General features: G+C 39.1%; 1 protein-coding gene and 1 long non-coding RNA gene across 2 annotated transcripts in view; one reads left to right on the top strand and one right to left on the bottom strand.

Moving 5' to 3' along the window:
* Positions 1-11877, bottom strand: part of eIF5B (eukaryotic translation initiation factor 5B) — a 34508-nt gene extending 22631 nt beyond the window's left edge. Inside the window, exons 1-11 of the mRNA XM_089075267.1 lie at positions 11436-11877; positions 10285-10628; positions 9949-10126; positions 9520-9852; positions 9216-9428; positions 8658-9100; positions 8355-8572; positions 8031-8233; positions 7683-7948; positions 7480-7561; positions 7175-7356 (exon numbers count right to left, since the gene is read on the bottom strand). Coding sequence (XP_088931393.1) covers positions 7175-7356; positions 7480-7561; positions 7683-7948; positions 8031-8233; positions 8355-8572; positions 8658-9100; positions 9216-9428; positions 9520-9852; positions 9949-10126; positions 10285-10628; positions 11436-11469 — 2496 coding nt within the window. The 5' untranslated portion in view covers positions 11470-11877. The remainder of the gene's footprint in view (positions 1-7174; positions 7357-7479; positions 7562-7682; positions 7949-8030; positions 8234-8354; positions 8573-8657; positions 9101-9215; positions 9429-9519; positions 9853-9948; positions 10127-10284; positions 10629-11435) is intronic.
* Positions 11878-11889: 12 nt separating this feature from the next.
* Positions 11890-15254, top strand: LOC148937011 (uncharacterized). Its single transcript, XR_016138855.1, has 3 exons — positions 11890-13452; positions 14240-14316; positions 14734-15254. It is a non-coding gene; the product is annotated as an uncharacterized LOC148937011 (long non-coding RNA).
* Positions 15255-15936: the final 682 nt, after the last annotated feature.

Here is a 15936-nt window from a genome sequence, read left to right on the forward strand (position 1 = left end):
CAATTCTCGAGCCGGTACCAGGCGGCTGATAGAGGCGGACGATCGAGGGGGAACGAGATAGAGACAAACGAACGAATGAACGTACGAACCTACGATACGAGCGGACGGAAGATGATACGTTCCCGAGGACTTTTCGAGATAAGCGTGTTTTAGAACTTCCGGCGCGCGTCGCATTCCGATCCTTACATCAGATACCCCGTCAATATATATTTTTTTTCCTCGGTTCTACTTACCGCACCGCGACAAACGTACGTTTGTGGTCGCGTCCACAGAAACGCACGCGCATACGATAGAGAAATAAGATAGAGAATAAAAAGATGAATGAAAAATATCTCTCTTTACTTATATTAAGTCGTGCAACATCAAAATTAATAATAAAACATTAAATAGTTGTCCGCCTATTAATTAACGCTTATAATTTTCAACAATCGAGGGTGGTATTTTTATTAAATTAAATATGCCACGTGCTTTCAGTGACATTTAAATTTCATATAGACATCGCTCAAAATTCCAAATTGATGGGATCTAGATGATCGTCATCTGTAGACGTGAGGATTCGACGTTTTCTCCTTGTGCACGATCAAAATTCGTTGCAAGTTGACGATACTTCGCTTTAGAGAAACGGATGCTCTCGGAAGAGAAGGAAGCGGAGGAAGAAGGGAAGGCGGACAGAAGGTGAGAGAGGTGCCGCGGTGGAAAAGAAAAAAAAAAAAAAAAAAAAGCCGAGAGACTGCGAGAGACAGACAGAGAGGAAAGATGAGGCGGGAGAAAGAGAGAAATCTAGTACGACGAGAAAAGGCGGACACGGCAGATGTTGCCGGCGAAAGAAACGCCGCTGGTATAAGCGGGAGGAAGTTGAGAGGAAGAGTAAGACGGCGAGGAAGCGGGACGAAAGGGGCCCACGACGCACGGCACGGGGGGGAGGGGGAGGGGGAGGGGGGAGGCTTAAAGGAGAGCTCGGGGGACCGAGGCGGGGAGGGTGAGAGAGGGAGGGAGGTGCTTCCGGCATTTAAAACCAGCCGTCGGGGGCACGGATCCTCTTTAGCCTCTCGTCGTAACTGCGGCACGCTGCGCCGAAGAAGGAAACGCTAATTTATTAAACTCGCCTCCCGTTCCGCTCCTCCTGCATATCCTGCCCGCGCGAGCGCGAACGTGCGCGATTAGCGTCACCGAAGGACGAGCATGCCGTGGCCCCTTGGCGAATTTTTCGTATCTTCGCCGCCGCGATCATCACGCGGTGATCATCCCGAGAGAGCGAGAGCGAGAGAGAAAAGAGACATATGCTCAAAAGCAACGATTCTGAAAAATATATGAAAGCACAAATTGTTCTAGGGAAAATATCTTATTAAAGATATCGCAGATTTTATGAAAAAATTATTTTTTATTATTTCCTCTTGTGTGCAGCTGATAATGAACAAAAGATATAAGGAATTGTAAACGTATTAATTAAAGAATAATATGTATTAGAGAAAAAAGTACAAATCTAAAATCTAAAATAGAATTTCAAGGCGCTTATCGTTTAAAGATAAATGATTAAAAGAAAAAAATAAAAAGCGTTCGAAGAATCGATTTTCAGGAGAGGAAGTGGACAATAAAAGTCACAATCTCTGTATAATTTCAAGTGGGTTTTACATCGATAAAATCTCAATTTAAGATTCAGTCGGTAGAGATACGCGGTATTAAAGATGAACGACGATTTCTTAATTAAACAGCTTTATCAAAGAAACACCGTTTATCGGTCAAGAGGAGCCGAGATTAAGAGCGTCCGGTGGGACAGCCCGTGTAATTCTCATTTATCTCTCGCGAGATTAAACAAGAGTTAAGAAGTCGAACAAAGTTGAAGAGTCAGACGGCAGCTTTTTTTTTTCGATCGCCCCGTGAAAAAGCGTTCGCAACGAAGCGTGCACGGGCGCTCGCTCGCTCGTTCGCTCGTTCGCTCGCTCGCATCCGCTCCCATGTCCCCGGCATATGCAGGCCGCGCACTCATATGCCGCGGTTAGAAACAATGCGAGGAAACGAGCCATCTTTTCCTGCTGCATCGGCACCGGCACCGGCACCGGCACCGGCACCGGCACCGGCGCGGAAGAGGAGCGAGCGAGCGAGCGAGCGAGCGAACGAGCGCCGCGCTTCCGCCCGCCTGTTACGCGAACCCAGGTAGCTGATGTTTCGGAGGCGAGCCTCTCAAAACCCAACCAGATGCTGCGAAATTCTACAAAATAACAAGAGATTTTCGACCACCGGAAGTCCCCGCTAACAAACTGAATTGGATATTTTTCCATCGCACGTCTTAACGTACCTAAGAAGATTTCTTGAAAGACGAATTTGGACTCCGTAAAATTAAAACTTTTTCTAGCGGATAGAGAGATATTATTTTTATTTTTGAAGATTATTTATTTTAAAGCTTATTGATATATAACGCGACAAAAGGGAAAAGATTTTTGCCCAGCCCGAAAAAGGCTTATAATTCAGTCACGACCGGTGGACGGTTTAGGCACCGCGCATTAATATTATAGAAAGAAACGAAAAGAAGAAATTATACCGGTAACCGTAATCCAGATAATCGAACGGATTCGCCCGGATAATCCGGGGAGAACGAGCGAGAAATGTGTCGTCGTCAACCGTCAGCGGAAATCCTAATTACGGATTGTGTAATTTGTTAGACAAGAACGGATAGATATCGTGGTGGCGGTTATGAAAATGCATTAGTCTCGTTTCGAGGGAACTCCGGGGCTCTCTTCTTAATGCATAACTGGCGTGTAAGAAACTGCTGTCGTGCCGAGCGTTCGGAAACAATGCGAGGAAGCGAATCCATCTTTTCCTGTTGTGCTCGCATTGAAACGGAGCCGAGAAGGCGGACGCTCCGTCCGCTCGTGACGGCGCGCTCCGCTCCGCTCCGCTCCGCTCAGCTTTGCTTCAGCTCCGACGTAGGCGCGTTCGAGAAAAACGCGCCAGATAGACTCTCAGCCGCGAAGCATACTGGGTGGCGAAAAAGTGATCCGCCATTTAATACCAAGGCTGATAAGAAAATCCTTTCGCTAATTGATATTCAACAATGACCGCGCGTTCATATTAATAATAATACGGACAAAGTATCGAGCTAACTCGATACTCGGTATTAATTATATTAGTTAACATTTTATATCTCTATAACAATCTCTATAACGATTAAATCGTTATTAAGTCATATTACTAATTTCGACAGCGTCAATTTGATCCCGATCACGCCCGGGGAATCTGGGACTTTCGCGGTTCAATTAACGCGGAACGACAATTGCGCGCGCCGGCGATCGATCGTCACGCGAGATCAACACGTTAATCGGCGATACTGATACCGCGACGATAGCCGGTAGGCGGTATTACGCAGTTTCGAAAAAAAAAAAAAAAAAAAAAAAAAAACGGATATCAGCCTTACTCGCCTCGCTCCGCGACTGTATATCAGTAACCGTCAGCGTTACGTAACGGCCGCCATGTAGGCGCGATTTCGGTGGCAACAAAAATGCCGATGGCGAATCGCGAAGATCATCTCGATTCTCGCGTCGCAGGCACGAAACGATTCTTCTCGATCCGTTTAATTGTCGCTTATCCAAGCCGCGGCGGGTCTATCCACCTGTCTCACCTGCAATGTACACGCCTATGGGCAGGCAGTCGTCAATCAAGACTCGGCAGGTTTTCCAGACGAGAGCATGAAACCCCGCGGTCCCGATTAAGCCGCATATTCCGATCCCGTTCGGGCTAAGCGGGACGAGGACAGGAAAGACCGCCGGCCCGATAAGAATCGCTAATTCAAACAACGCCATTGTTCATCGATCGCGGCGGCGAGGCGTCGCGTCGTTTAATTAACGACGCCGATATACGTACGTGCTCGTAATAACAGCCCGGAGCACTTTACGTTTACGCCGAGGCAGCGCCTTGAAAAACATCTTCATGGTCACCGAACATTCTTGACCTAAAGACACTTTACATTGATTCCTCTTCTATGTTATGTCTCATTGAATTCGCATCAAAAGTTACGACTTCCTGTTTGTTGCAGCGCGAGTCGCGAGACGAGTACAGCGTATATAAAAAGATTATGTTTTCTGTACACGTTTTTCTGTTAAGTTTATACTCAGACTCAGGCGAGATTGAACATCGCGCTACGTGTGTTGTAATAGGTGTAATAATTGAAAAATTTTTTGCTATTTTGACGGATACGCAGGCGCATTTTGTGAGATGAGAAATTAATTTAACACGATATACACGACAATATTTCAGGAATTCAATGACCTACTTATTTGAGATAAAGGAAAAGGGGGAAGATAACATTCACAGATAACAATAAAAGGAACGGGAACATTATTCCCCGATCTCCCCGGTCCTCAGCGATCGCACAAAATGTCTAGCAAGAAAAATGTGACTTCACTATTTTATCTCAGCGTTACCCGGATGAATCGGTTTTGACATCCGTCAAAAATTCAAGACGGGCGTCATTCGTTCCCCAGCTCCGCTCCGTTTCTTTCGCGCGAGAGCGGTATATATCCTCGTTACTCTATTTCCGTTATTTCCCGCGCGCGGCATCCGTCGGCAGCGAAGCTGCTACGATTCCTGAATCCGTCCGCCCGTCCGTCCATCCGTCCGTCCGTCCGCCCGTCTATCCGTCGATCCGTCCACCCACGGTGCCCGCGCGCCGAGTGTGGGCAGTTTCCTGTACGTTGATCACGTATTCCTTTTTTCCAGCCTACACACGTTCGCGGGCGCGCTCGCGCTCGCCTCTGTGTTGGCAAAAGCGAGGCGTACTGAGAGTGAGCGACTTGGGAGGGCGGGGAGAGGGGAGAGAGAGAGAGAGAGAGAGAGAGAGAGAAGAGGGAGGGAGGGAGAGAGGCAGCACTATCGCGCGTATGTCTGCGTGGTTTAACACCAACCCTCCCTCGTCCCCTCGTCTTGCCTCCTCGCGATTACGGCCTCACTTCGTGATACTTCAATTCTCTCTCTCTGTCTCTCTTTTTCTCTCTCTACTTCCCTGCCCCCGCTCGCCCGACCTTTTCGTGCCGTGGAAACGCCGCGTCTGTGTGTGCACGTGAGGAAGTGGCGTGGATAGGAGGGCAGCGGGGATAGGAGGTCGTGCGTGCGATAAAACTGACGTCACGGGGCCACGTGATCGTGCGATCGCGGTGGGGGGAGCCCATTCATAACCCGAGCAAGGACAGGCTTAAGGCCGTTTCGGACGGTGTGTTACCCGGAGCCGAAGATGACAGGAAGTTTTTGCCGTTCTCTCTTTCTCTCTCTCTTTTTATGTCTCTCTCTCTCTGTTTCTCCCTCCCCTCTCTCTCTCTATACAGCAAAAAAAAATAAAAAAGAAAGAAAAAATACTTTTGAACGAAACGAACGTCGATGATCGTCGGCCTCGAGGGCCCGGAATGGGGAAATGTATGTGCGCGGACTTCGCCGGAGTCGTCTCTACTACGGTGATTGTAGCGTAGCCGGAGCTTGTTGTGAATGATATCTCGGCTCCGAGAGATAACGGGACATTTTTGCCATTCTCTCGCCGAGATGCTCTCTTATGTAAATATACAAGTCTGCCACTCCGCGATTATACGGGGACGGGGCAGACGCGATTACTTCGGGCCAGCGAGCCCGGCGCGATCGTAGTTTCCTCGTAAATAATACACACGCGGCCCGCACCTGCGGCGTGCACATATGTCTGTACTAACTCCGATACGCTCACCCTCCACGTATGCGAAATCGGGACAAATCAGAATGTCGACTACCGTTTATCGAAACTTATCGGTGAGGATTTATAATCTCATCAAGGTAGATAACGGGGCTCATCATATCTGTGAATGATATCCATGCGGTCTCACGTTTTAGTCTAATGGCATAAAAAAAAAAGCGTAGACGGTAAAACTTAAGCAAACCCTAAGCAAACCAATTCAATTCAAGAGTTTCGAAACGATAATCTCCCTTAAGATCTTTTCGATTTGATTCATTTATCTTCTCAATTTGATTCATTTATTGCCGAAGTCTTATTGCTATACGTCTTCCTATGTGCTGTGAACTTTACTAGCTTTAAATTATTAAGCGAGACAAATGGATTGAGAAATTTCCTTCGACAGCTAGCTCTCCAGAACGGCAGAATCTTGTCGCGATGCACGGCGTACAGGACACCCTGTAGAAGGCTGTGAGGCGTGCCCACGGTTGGACTGCGCGGCTGATAGCACGATGGATCACGGGTATAAGCACCGTGTGCGACCAATGAGCCGTATCCTGCTAAACTGTTAAGAAGGAAGTGGTTCGTTGCTGCTGCTGTTGCCGCTGTTCTCTCTCCATCTGTCTATCTATCTAGCTACCGATCTATCTGTCCGTCTCTCTGCTCCTAATCCCATCCACGCACGCTCGCCGATATACATACATATGTCTATTTTATTTATTTATACATCCGCAAGCCTCGACCTTTTTTCCTTTTTGAGGTTTATGACACCGTTTTCTGCGCGTACGATACGCACGATCGATTATTCTCGTGGCTCATGAATCAGAATCATAAGAGACGTGTACCCGAACGATAAGAATAAACATTTTTGAACGGTACAGATGAATTACGAATTATTTTTAGAACTGTAGGAGTAGCATATTATACTTATATAAATATAAATAAGCTTAATAGATACATCAGCTTATATCGCTGATAAAAAAAATAATATCGAGAAGATATATTAAGTGTACATAATGATTTTGTAATATCATTTTACCAATTTTGTAATATCATTTTATAGATTGTGTGGAAGTGTATAGAATAAATATTTGGTAAACGGGGTCTACATCGGTAGACGATATTTTTATCAGTATTTTTATAATTCAAGTCGATTATAGTATCAAATATTACATATGAAAAAATAAAAAAAGTTTATTGCTTATCGAGGTTCGTATTACTCAAGCGAGCGATCACATGACAGATAATGATTATTATATCGTTTCATTAAGTTATACTTTCAAAAAAATGTCAGAATTATAGCGTCGATTAAACAACTAAGTTATCTAATATACGATAATAATAATCGAGCGATATACTGGGTGTCCATGAAAAGCATACTCGATTGGAAGCAATCGGAAGTAAAAGCATAACATTATTTTATACTGGTTTCGCTATATATATAAATCATATACATTAAAATAGGTAATTTATTCTCAGATAGGTACTTACCGGTATCTTGCTACTCTTCAGGAAGTCCAGCAACGCTTCAAGAGCTCCTAAGGTTGATGCCTGAACGTAAACTCCTCGTTCAGCTAGTCGTATGTTTCCCAGAGCACTCGATAATTCTTTTGCTATTTCTTCTTTCATAATGTCCACTTCATCTGGTTTCTGTGCAACTTGCAGGTTTAATCCTATATGCAAACATCAGTTCGTATAACTCAGTCTTAAAATCAAATACAAGAAAGAAGATACATATATTTTATATTGCAAAGCAAAAAAGTTAATCTTATTGATTTTAAAAATGAGTTATGTACCAGCAATCGCTTTTTCTAGATCTTTAGCGGCAATTTTCACTCCTTGAGCAGCCTTAACTTCACGATGTTCGATGTACGCATTCTAGAAACAAAAAGTATACATGACGATAAATATTACATCTTAGAGTGAAATATGCAATAAGTAATGACCGTAACGATATTCCATTATTCTCAATATACAAAACGTAACTCTGAAAAATTACCTTAACTCGTAATTCCTTTAATGGTTGCGGCATAAGAAGCGAACGAATTTGTGTTACAATAGGTCCGTCCGTACCAGCGATGATGACCGTATCGCCTTCTCTTAACATTCCATTGACTAGAATACAATCTATCGTAGTGCCAAGTCCAGGCAATGCCTTGACTTCCAATACGGTTGCCTGAAGCTCTTCACTGTACATCAATCTTTTAGCCAAAGGACCCTGACAGGCATCGACTATTAATGCCAATAAATTGCCCATACCTTCGCCTGTACATCATACAGTGAGATGTTAAAATAATTCAAATATCCTTAGATGCTACATCTTATCATCAAATGTATGTGATTTTACCTGTTATAGCACTGGTAGGAACTAATGATACATATTCTCTAGGATCTGGATTTTCATAATACACTGCCGCATTCAGGCCTTGTTCAGCAAACTGTACAATAATGTCCTTGGACCGTCTCTCGAATTCTCGTTGAGTATTAGATTCTTGATTCTTCACTATATCTTGAACATCCTTACGATTCATAGTCTGCCAATCGTATAATCTGCAAAGATCAAATAAACGTGACTTTATAATGCAGTTATATGATTCATGCACAAAGACATAAAATGCAAATTATTCGATCGCAAATATCTTAAACCTATCGTTTTAATATGCGAAATTACCTGTCAATTTTATTGAGAGCGACAACAAAAGGACATTTTTTTGCTTTCAATAAATTGATACTCTCTATAGTTTGCGGTTCCAATCCATGCATAATATCTACAACTAAAATTGCTATATCACAAAGAGAAGACCCTCTGCTCCTAAGATTGCTAAACGATTCATGACCAGGTGTATCTATGATCAAGAGACCAGGAATTTTAAATTTCATGTCAGCAAACTAAAAACAAAAAAGAAATAATATATATTGTAATATAATTAAAATTTTAATGTAAATAAAAATTTGAATCTCAAATAATACTTACACCTTTGACATGCTTCGTTGATTCTTGAATAGCTTCGATTGGTACGTTAGTAGCACCAATTTGTTGAGTTATACCACCGGCTTCTCCGTCCTGCACATTCGTTCTTCTTAATTTGTCCAAAATCTTGGTTTTACCAGTATCTACATGTCCCAAAACGCAGACAACAGCAGCTCTCAGGTTATCTAAAGATTTTTTCTTTTCAGCTTCTAAACGACGATTCTGAATTCGTTCCCTCGCACGTTCTTTTTTACGTGCGGCATCTGGTACTTTATCTTCTACCTCACTATCTTCCTCACTCTCATCCTCGGATTCTGATTCACTTTCGCTTTCGCTCTCTGTATCGCTCTCAGATGATTCTTTCTTTTCTACTTCAGCCGAAGTAGAGATCTTCTTAACAGGTTCCTCTACTTTTTTAGGCGTTTTAAGAACATCATCAGATTTATCTAAAAATAACAAAAATTTATGGTTACTTTAATATATCATACAATATGATCTCTCTCTCTCTCTCTCTCTCTCTCTCTCTCTCTCATTTTATAGTTTCTGTATATAAAACAATACCTTCTTCTTCCTGTTCGTCCTCACTAGTGTCAGCATCCCACGAATCTTTAACATCATCTTCTTCCTTCTTTTCTTTTACTTCTTCTTTAACTGGTTCATCCACAATTTCTACTTGTACTTGAGCCGTAGACGTTTCATTATCCTCTATCTTTTCCTCCTCTTTCTTTTCTATATTAATTTGCTGCTTCATTTTATTCGGTCTAATTCGTGTTCCTAAAATAATTCCAATAAGCAATGTAATGATTTTGTTGATTTAGTTTGATTTACTTGATTTCTCTATAAATATCCTACAAAAATAATGAACCTGGTCTAGGTTTCTTCTCTCCTACATCTGGTAAGTCGAAACCTTGAGCTTTAAGTGCCTCGATCATCGCTTGCGCCCTAGCTCTGTCCTGTTTCTGTTTTGTAGTTAAAAATTTTCCCTCTGCTTTCAATCTTTCTTTTCGTTGTTTTTCTTTTAGTTTCTTCTTCTCTTTGCGCTCTTGTTCAAGTCGCAATTGTTCTAACCTGGCCTGCTCCCGTAATTCTTCTTGCCGTATTCTTTCTTCTTCTTCACGTTTTAATCTCTCTTCTTCTTCTTTTAATTTTTTCAAAGCCTCTTGCATAGCAGCAATAGCTTTCTTTCCAGGCCCTTTACCTATTACAAAAATCACAAAACGTTGTATACACAAAAAGTTGTATTAGAAATATAATCATTTAAGCAATAGATTCAGTAATTAGTAATTAAAATTACCTTTTTCTTTAGTTTCTTCTTTACCTCCTTTCTTCTTTTTCTTTTTTGCACCATCTTCAGGTTCAGCAGTCTCACCGTCAGCTTCTACACTATCCTGTTTTTTTTCTGATATACCTTTGTCATTTTTTTTCTCATCAGGAGCTGCTGTTTCACCATCTTCTTTTTTGCCAGCACTTTCCTGTTGTAATAAGAATTAAATAATAGATGTCATTAATATCACATTAATAAAATCACATTGATAAGAAATAGGATTCATTTATAAATAAAATTTTAAAAAATTTGTATATGAAAAACACATTTGCATAATAAATGAAATATTTTATATATTTTATTTACCGCTTTTTTCTGAGCTAATTTCTTTTGCTTCTCTCTTTCCTTCTTCTCTTTTTTCTTTTGTGCTGCTGTTTTTACAGTACTAACTTCAACATCCATGTCAGCATTATTTAATTCTGATTCTACATTATTGTCTATAGCTTCATCTTTGATATTCTTTTCAGCCTTTTCCTTCTTCTTATCCTTTTTCCCTTTTTTCTTTTTGTCTTCATGATCAACTTTTTGCTCCTCCAATTCTGTCTTATTTTCGACTTTATTATCTGTTGGTTTTTCTCCAGAATATTCCAGTGCCAACTCTGCCAATACTTGTTCAATATCCTCGTCACTATCATTGCGCTTTCTCCTACCTATACAAATCAGAAATATTACAAAAATAAAAAGATATAAATTTTATTAGATTACATTCTATATATATCAACAAAGTATTTCATTTATCTTATCTTCTGTTACTGGAAACTAACTTTTTAATTCAAAATAAAATTTATAGTAAATAATACACAAAAATTAAAAAAAAATTACAGCAGAAATTATATTTAAAAGACTTCAAGATAAGCAACACATTGATCAGGAAAATTATAATTAAAACGTACGGCTACCTTAATAATCAAACAAGTTTCACAAGTAATGACATTAAATATGATACAATTCAGAGGTCATCAACTTTCACCATGTGTCACATATATATGTACAGCTTTCACTTTCACTATACTCCAACTAAAGTAACTCGCTATAAAAGTTACGAACCAACTTAGAAAAGCTCTACTCTAAAACGCTCCTCTGGTTCGCCAGTTTAACTCCGTAACGTTATCTAATATCAGACATTATTAGAAACGATAGAATGTAGCATCATTGCCAGATTTCTGTCTCACGACCTTCCGCGTCGCGAGAGACATCGGACGTCCGTGGCAGCGCGTAGGTGCCACGGAGGTGCGAAGGTATCGAGTGTCATAATCGCCATATGCGGCTCCAAGGGGACGACGTCGCGGTCGGCCAATTCCGACGTGCGGATTTGAGGTTAGGTCGTAGCAGACGACACTTGCCACATAGAGCAGCGACACGCGCTTACATATGTTAAAACGGCACGCGTCATTCCGACAACGCGACGTAGCCGCGAGACGTAGCCTCGTCGCCGCTGCGACTCGGCCGCTGCTCACCTTTCTTGCCCCGTTTCGGCTGCGACTCCTGCATCCTGGCTCGCTGCTGCGGTCGACCGCTCCGTACAGCTTTCTCCCCGACACTTCTACCTCACGTTTCCCCGACAGGCTGCCTCGGCGAACGGATCGGCCGGCGGTGGTGCGCGCGTAGATCTTCGGACGAGAAACGGCGTGATACTCGCGTGCCGCCGATAACAAGTCATGCAGACGCGAGGAGGGAAAAAAAGAATGGGGAACCGAACTGTGCGGAATCACCACGAACGTATCTCGCGACAACCCGGTCTCGAGAGCAGGGCGGTACAACATGCAGCTGATGGCACGCGACACGCAACTGCGTTCGGTCGCACGTGCGATGGTAATGGCCGTAACGGTAGTCAGGGTTGTCAGCGTTTTTTTGAAACTCTAGCTCGTCGGCTTTCAAGCTCGTCATATTGCCGCACTCTTAAATGTTTTTTTTTTTTACACCTGAAGCGAGATACGCATATGTGTGGACGTTGGCGAAAGAAAGAAGGAGAAACACGAGTGCAGAAAGTGCAAGCAACGCGACAGATCTAAGGTTTGTTCGTGTTGCTCGTACTTCTTAGGGTCTCTTTCGCCATCTTTGATTAACCAATCGATCGATCATTCCATTGGAATTGACCAATCGTAATTGTTGTTAAATTTATGGACAAATTTTGAGAATCGAAGAATAATCGTTCGTTGATTGGTCAATTTACTTACTACTCATATTTACTGCTTAAGTGTTTTTGTGTGCGGGAGCCTTTATACATTACTATCATATGATACCATTGAAAATAGCGCGAATTGAATTCGAAATATTTGATAAATTTTTATATTAATAAATCTCAAAAAATATAATGATGCACTTTTTTGTGATTTATAAACTTATCCCTAACTTATCTCTAACGCGCATATAAATCTGAGAATATTTAGAAAATATTCTCAAATTGGAAAAAAATTTTACATAAATTCCTTATCGCCATAAAAATTTAAAATATATATTATGTTATATAAAAACTGTATTAAAAATAAAAAAAATAGAATGTCGGCATTCTTCCATTAATAAGATTTTTGACGTTTCTTTGTATTCATCGTAAAAATCAAGAAATTGCTATAACTTTATTTGTATAAATTTAAATAAATTCAAAAATTAAAAGGTTATTAGACATCAAAAATCTTGCCTTATAAAGATAAATTATCGACTAAACGTCGACTTTTCTGTAAAAGTTAGCCTAGTCGCCATAACCATGTAAAAAATGTCGACTTAGTTGTCATAAAGTCGACGTTAAGTCGACTGATATGGCTGACTTGTAACCAACTATAGTTGGGATATTTGTCGACTATTAGTGTCGGTCCACAATAGGTGACTTAAGTTTTAAGAAATTGATCAATTATAATCGAATATGAAAAGAATAATCGACTATGATTGGTTAATTTCTTACGGCTTAAAGATTAAATACTTATTACTTATTAAATAATTATTAAATACTTATTGTGGATTGACACTTAGTCGGCTATAAGTTAACATTTAGTCTAACTAAAGTCGACTTTAGACTTCTTCTGCCGACTTATAGTCGACTAATAGTCGACTTTGTGCTGTTTGGGTATTTACATAAAGCCTATTTTTATAAAAAAGAAATAGAGTCAGTATTCATAATTAGTTCTTATATTTAAAATCGTTTTAACTTGTCTCATTATTAGGTCATCTTGAGATTCTGCTCAACCAATAAAATAATTTTATGGCATCAAGATCGTGTTTAAAATGATTATAAACATAAGATAACTTTGAATATCGGCTTAAAACATATCTCGTACACTTTTATGATATAATATAATGTACCTCAAATAAGAAGAATATATGTATATTTATTTTTTTGATGGCCTGCCCTATGATATTCTACAAACATTAACAAAATTTACACATGCTATCATAAATTGTAATTAGGAATGTAGTGTCAATGTGTGATTAAAGATTATCAGTGTATGATTAAAGATCATCATAGAACGTTTTCGTTGTGTACGTAAAGGCATTCTCGTTACCGAAGCTACAGTCATATTACACTGTAATTTGACAAATTAATTGTAATTTGATACAAAAGCGCATTGCAGAGATACTAAAAATTGTAGGATGTCCTAACAGATAAGATAGTTGCGGTAACATCAGAAATATTTTAATACAAAACCTATTACAAAGCAGTTTAAAAAGTCATTACATCGATAACAATGTCGAGATGTAACGTTAGATTATCACGTCAATCAATGTCATGATTGCAATCTCTAGTGATCTCTGATACAATCGGCAATTTGTAATCGTTAATTTACGTAACGAGAAAGTATTCGAAGTAGAATGCTGCTTTTTTTTAAATAAGATTAAAATGCACGAGTCTATGTTATATACATGTGATTTTCTTTCTGGCAACTACATTATCTTGTGTTATCGCATTGTATAATTTAACATATTTGAGTGAATTATTGCAAAATTATCACAAACCATGAAAACCCGTTTACTTACTTCCGATCTTACCTTACTTACAATCTTCGAGCGATGTCATTCAAACATCGCGGTTTTACGGTTTTAAATTACGGTATTTTTCGCTTAAAAAAAAAAAAAAAAAAACAATTTTAAGCTGTGGAATGGTGGAACGCTTGTTTAATTCTCTCGTTAAAAAAGATACATATAATGGTACAAAAAGAAATAAAAATAATACAAAAACTCAGTAGATTAAGAATTAAGAGAGGGTATTTATAAAAACCTGCCATTGTAACATCTAATAAACATATACAAAAAATACTTTCATTTTTAGATCTCCGAATAACTTCACACAATTATGATACGACTAAGAATGAGCAGCAGGATCTGTGTAGTGGCCCAAATCATAATGTTCGTAAAAGAATTTAACAGAACATTTTATATATTTAACGGAATGCATGCGAAAAATTTAACGTTGCGTTGTATATTTAATTATTTATGTATGAACTTCCAATAATAATGTCACGCTGAAGCTAATTGTAAGTCGAAACATTTGTTAGGTTGCTCGTAGGTTAAATAATAATTCAATAGTAAAATTTAATTTCACATCTCTTATATTCTCTACTGATAAATATAACTAACGGAGATTACAGTATCATATGCAACTTTGAACCCTATCCTTCTTCTTTGTCAACTTGAATTATCGAGCGATGCATTACTATGCATGTAATAGACAAAGGCTCTGCCTCGTATCATAAGTATTTCGTAATGAAATCGTATCTTCTTTCCAGTTATTAAAACATTTTTCCGTTCATGTTATATTCATAGCCATTTCTGAGGCACAGCGCTATAATTGCGAAATTGCGAGCGGCAAAGGGAAAATAATGGACGTCGACGCTGAAATCGGACCGAAAATTGCATCTGATGCTGATTGTAAAACTAAAAAAATTATATAAACATGCAAACAAAAATCGTATTAATTTAATACTTATCATGCGACGAATGATAAGTAACGTTTACAGATAATATAATCTTTATAATGATTTCGTTAAAACATCATTATATTGCTATAATGATGTTTATCTTATTTGTTAAAATAATTTATAATTACTATGTAAATTTTTTATAATTCGATATCTCGATGATTTTGTTTTTGCGTTCAATGACAGTTTTGTTTATACATATGATATGCGCATAATATGTGTCACGTTACGTATAACATATATATATATATATATATATATATATATATATACTGCTGATCGCAATTGAAAAGAAAGAAAAAAAGAGAACTAGATAAACTCTTCTGCCTTAAGAGCACAAATGTCGCATCTCAAAAAACATCAGAAAGTCAGATCTATTTGGAGCTATCTTGTCTATCACGTCTCGCTAATATGTTGCGTGTCACTCTATAGATTTTTAAAAACCGTCTTGCCCAATTATCTTATATAACGATACACGTGTATTTGAAATTATTCTTGCCCGATTGTCTTACATAACAATACACGTGTATATAACATATATTAGAAGTTCCGATATTTTACATATCTCCTTGCTAATTGCTTATTTTATCCTTCATCTAATTATATGGCTTATTATGGCTTATTATTAAATAATACAATATAAATGCTAATTTATACAATACGATATCATAAGAAATGAGATGATAATTTTAAAACAAAACCGCATACGTATATCGGACATGTATTTTAACTTTCTACGCGGAAAAAAGTATTTTAAAAGTATTTTCCCATTTTCTATCCTCTCACTACGTTATATAAGTCAATGTTTGCACACACATCATGGCAAAATAATCAGGGAATTCAAAGTCGTGAGTAATATAATTTTGTCGTTTACAATGTAATTCACCAGATGATCCCATATTACATTTTATAACTCAAGTTTTCGTTTTTACGATATTTATAATTATTCAAATATTCTGTATTTCGTTCTCCTACAACCTACCCTATTTCTCCCCAGAAAATTATATTATTCCATTTTTATTGCAATTGTTGTAAAAGCAAATTAAGT

The sequence above is a fragment of the Pogonomyrmex barbatus genome, unplaced genomic scaffold (genome assembly GCF_055798465.1).
Source record: "Pogonomyrmex barbatus isolate J1 unplaced genomic scaffold, ASM5579846v1 scaffold18, whole genome shotgun sequence".
NCBI lineage: Eukaryota > Metazoa > Arthropoda > Insecta > Hymenoptera > Formicidae > Pogonomyrmex > Pogonomyrmex barbatus.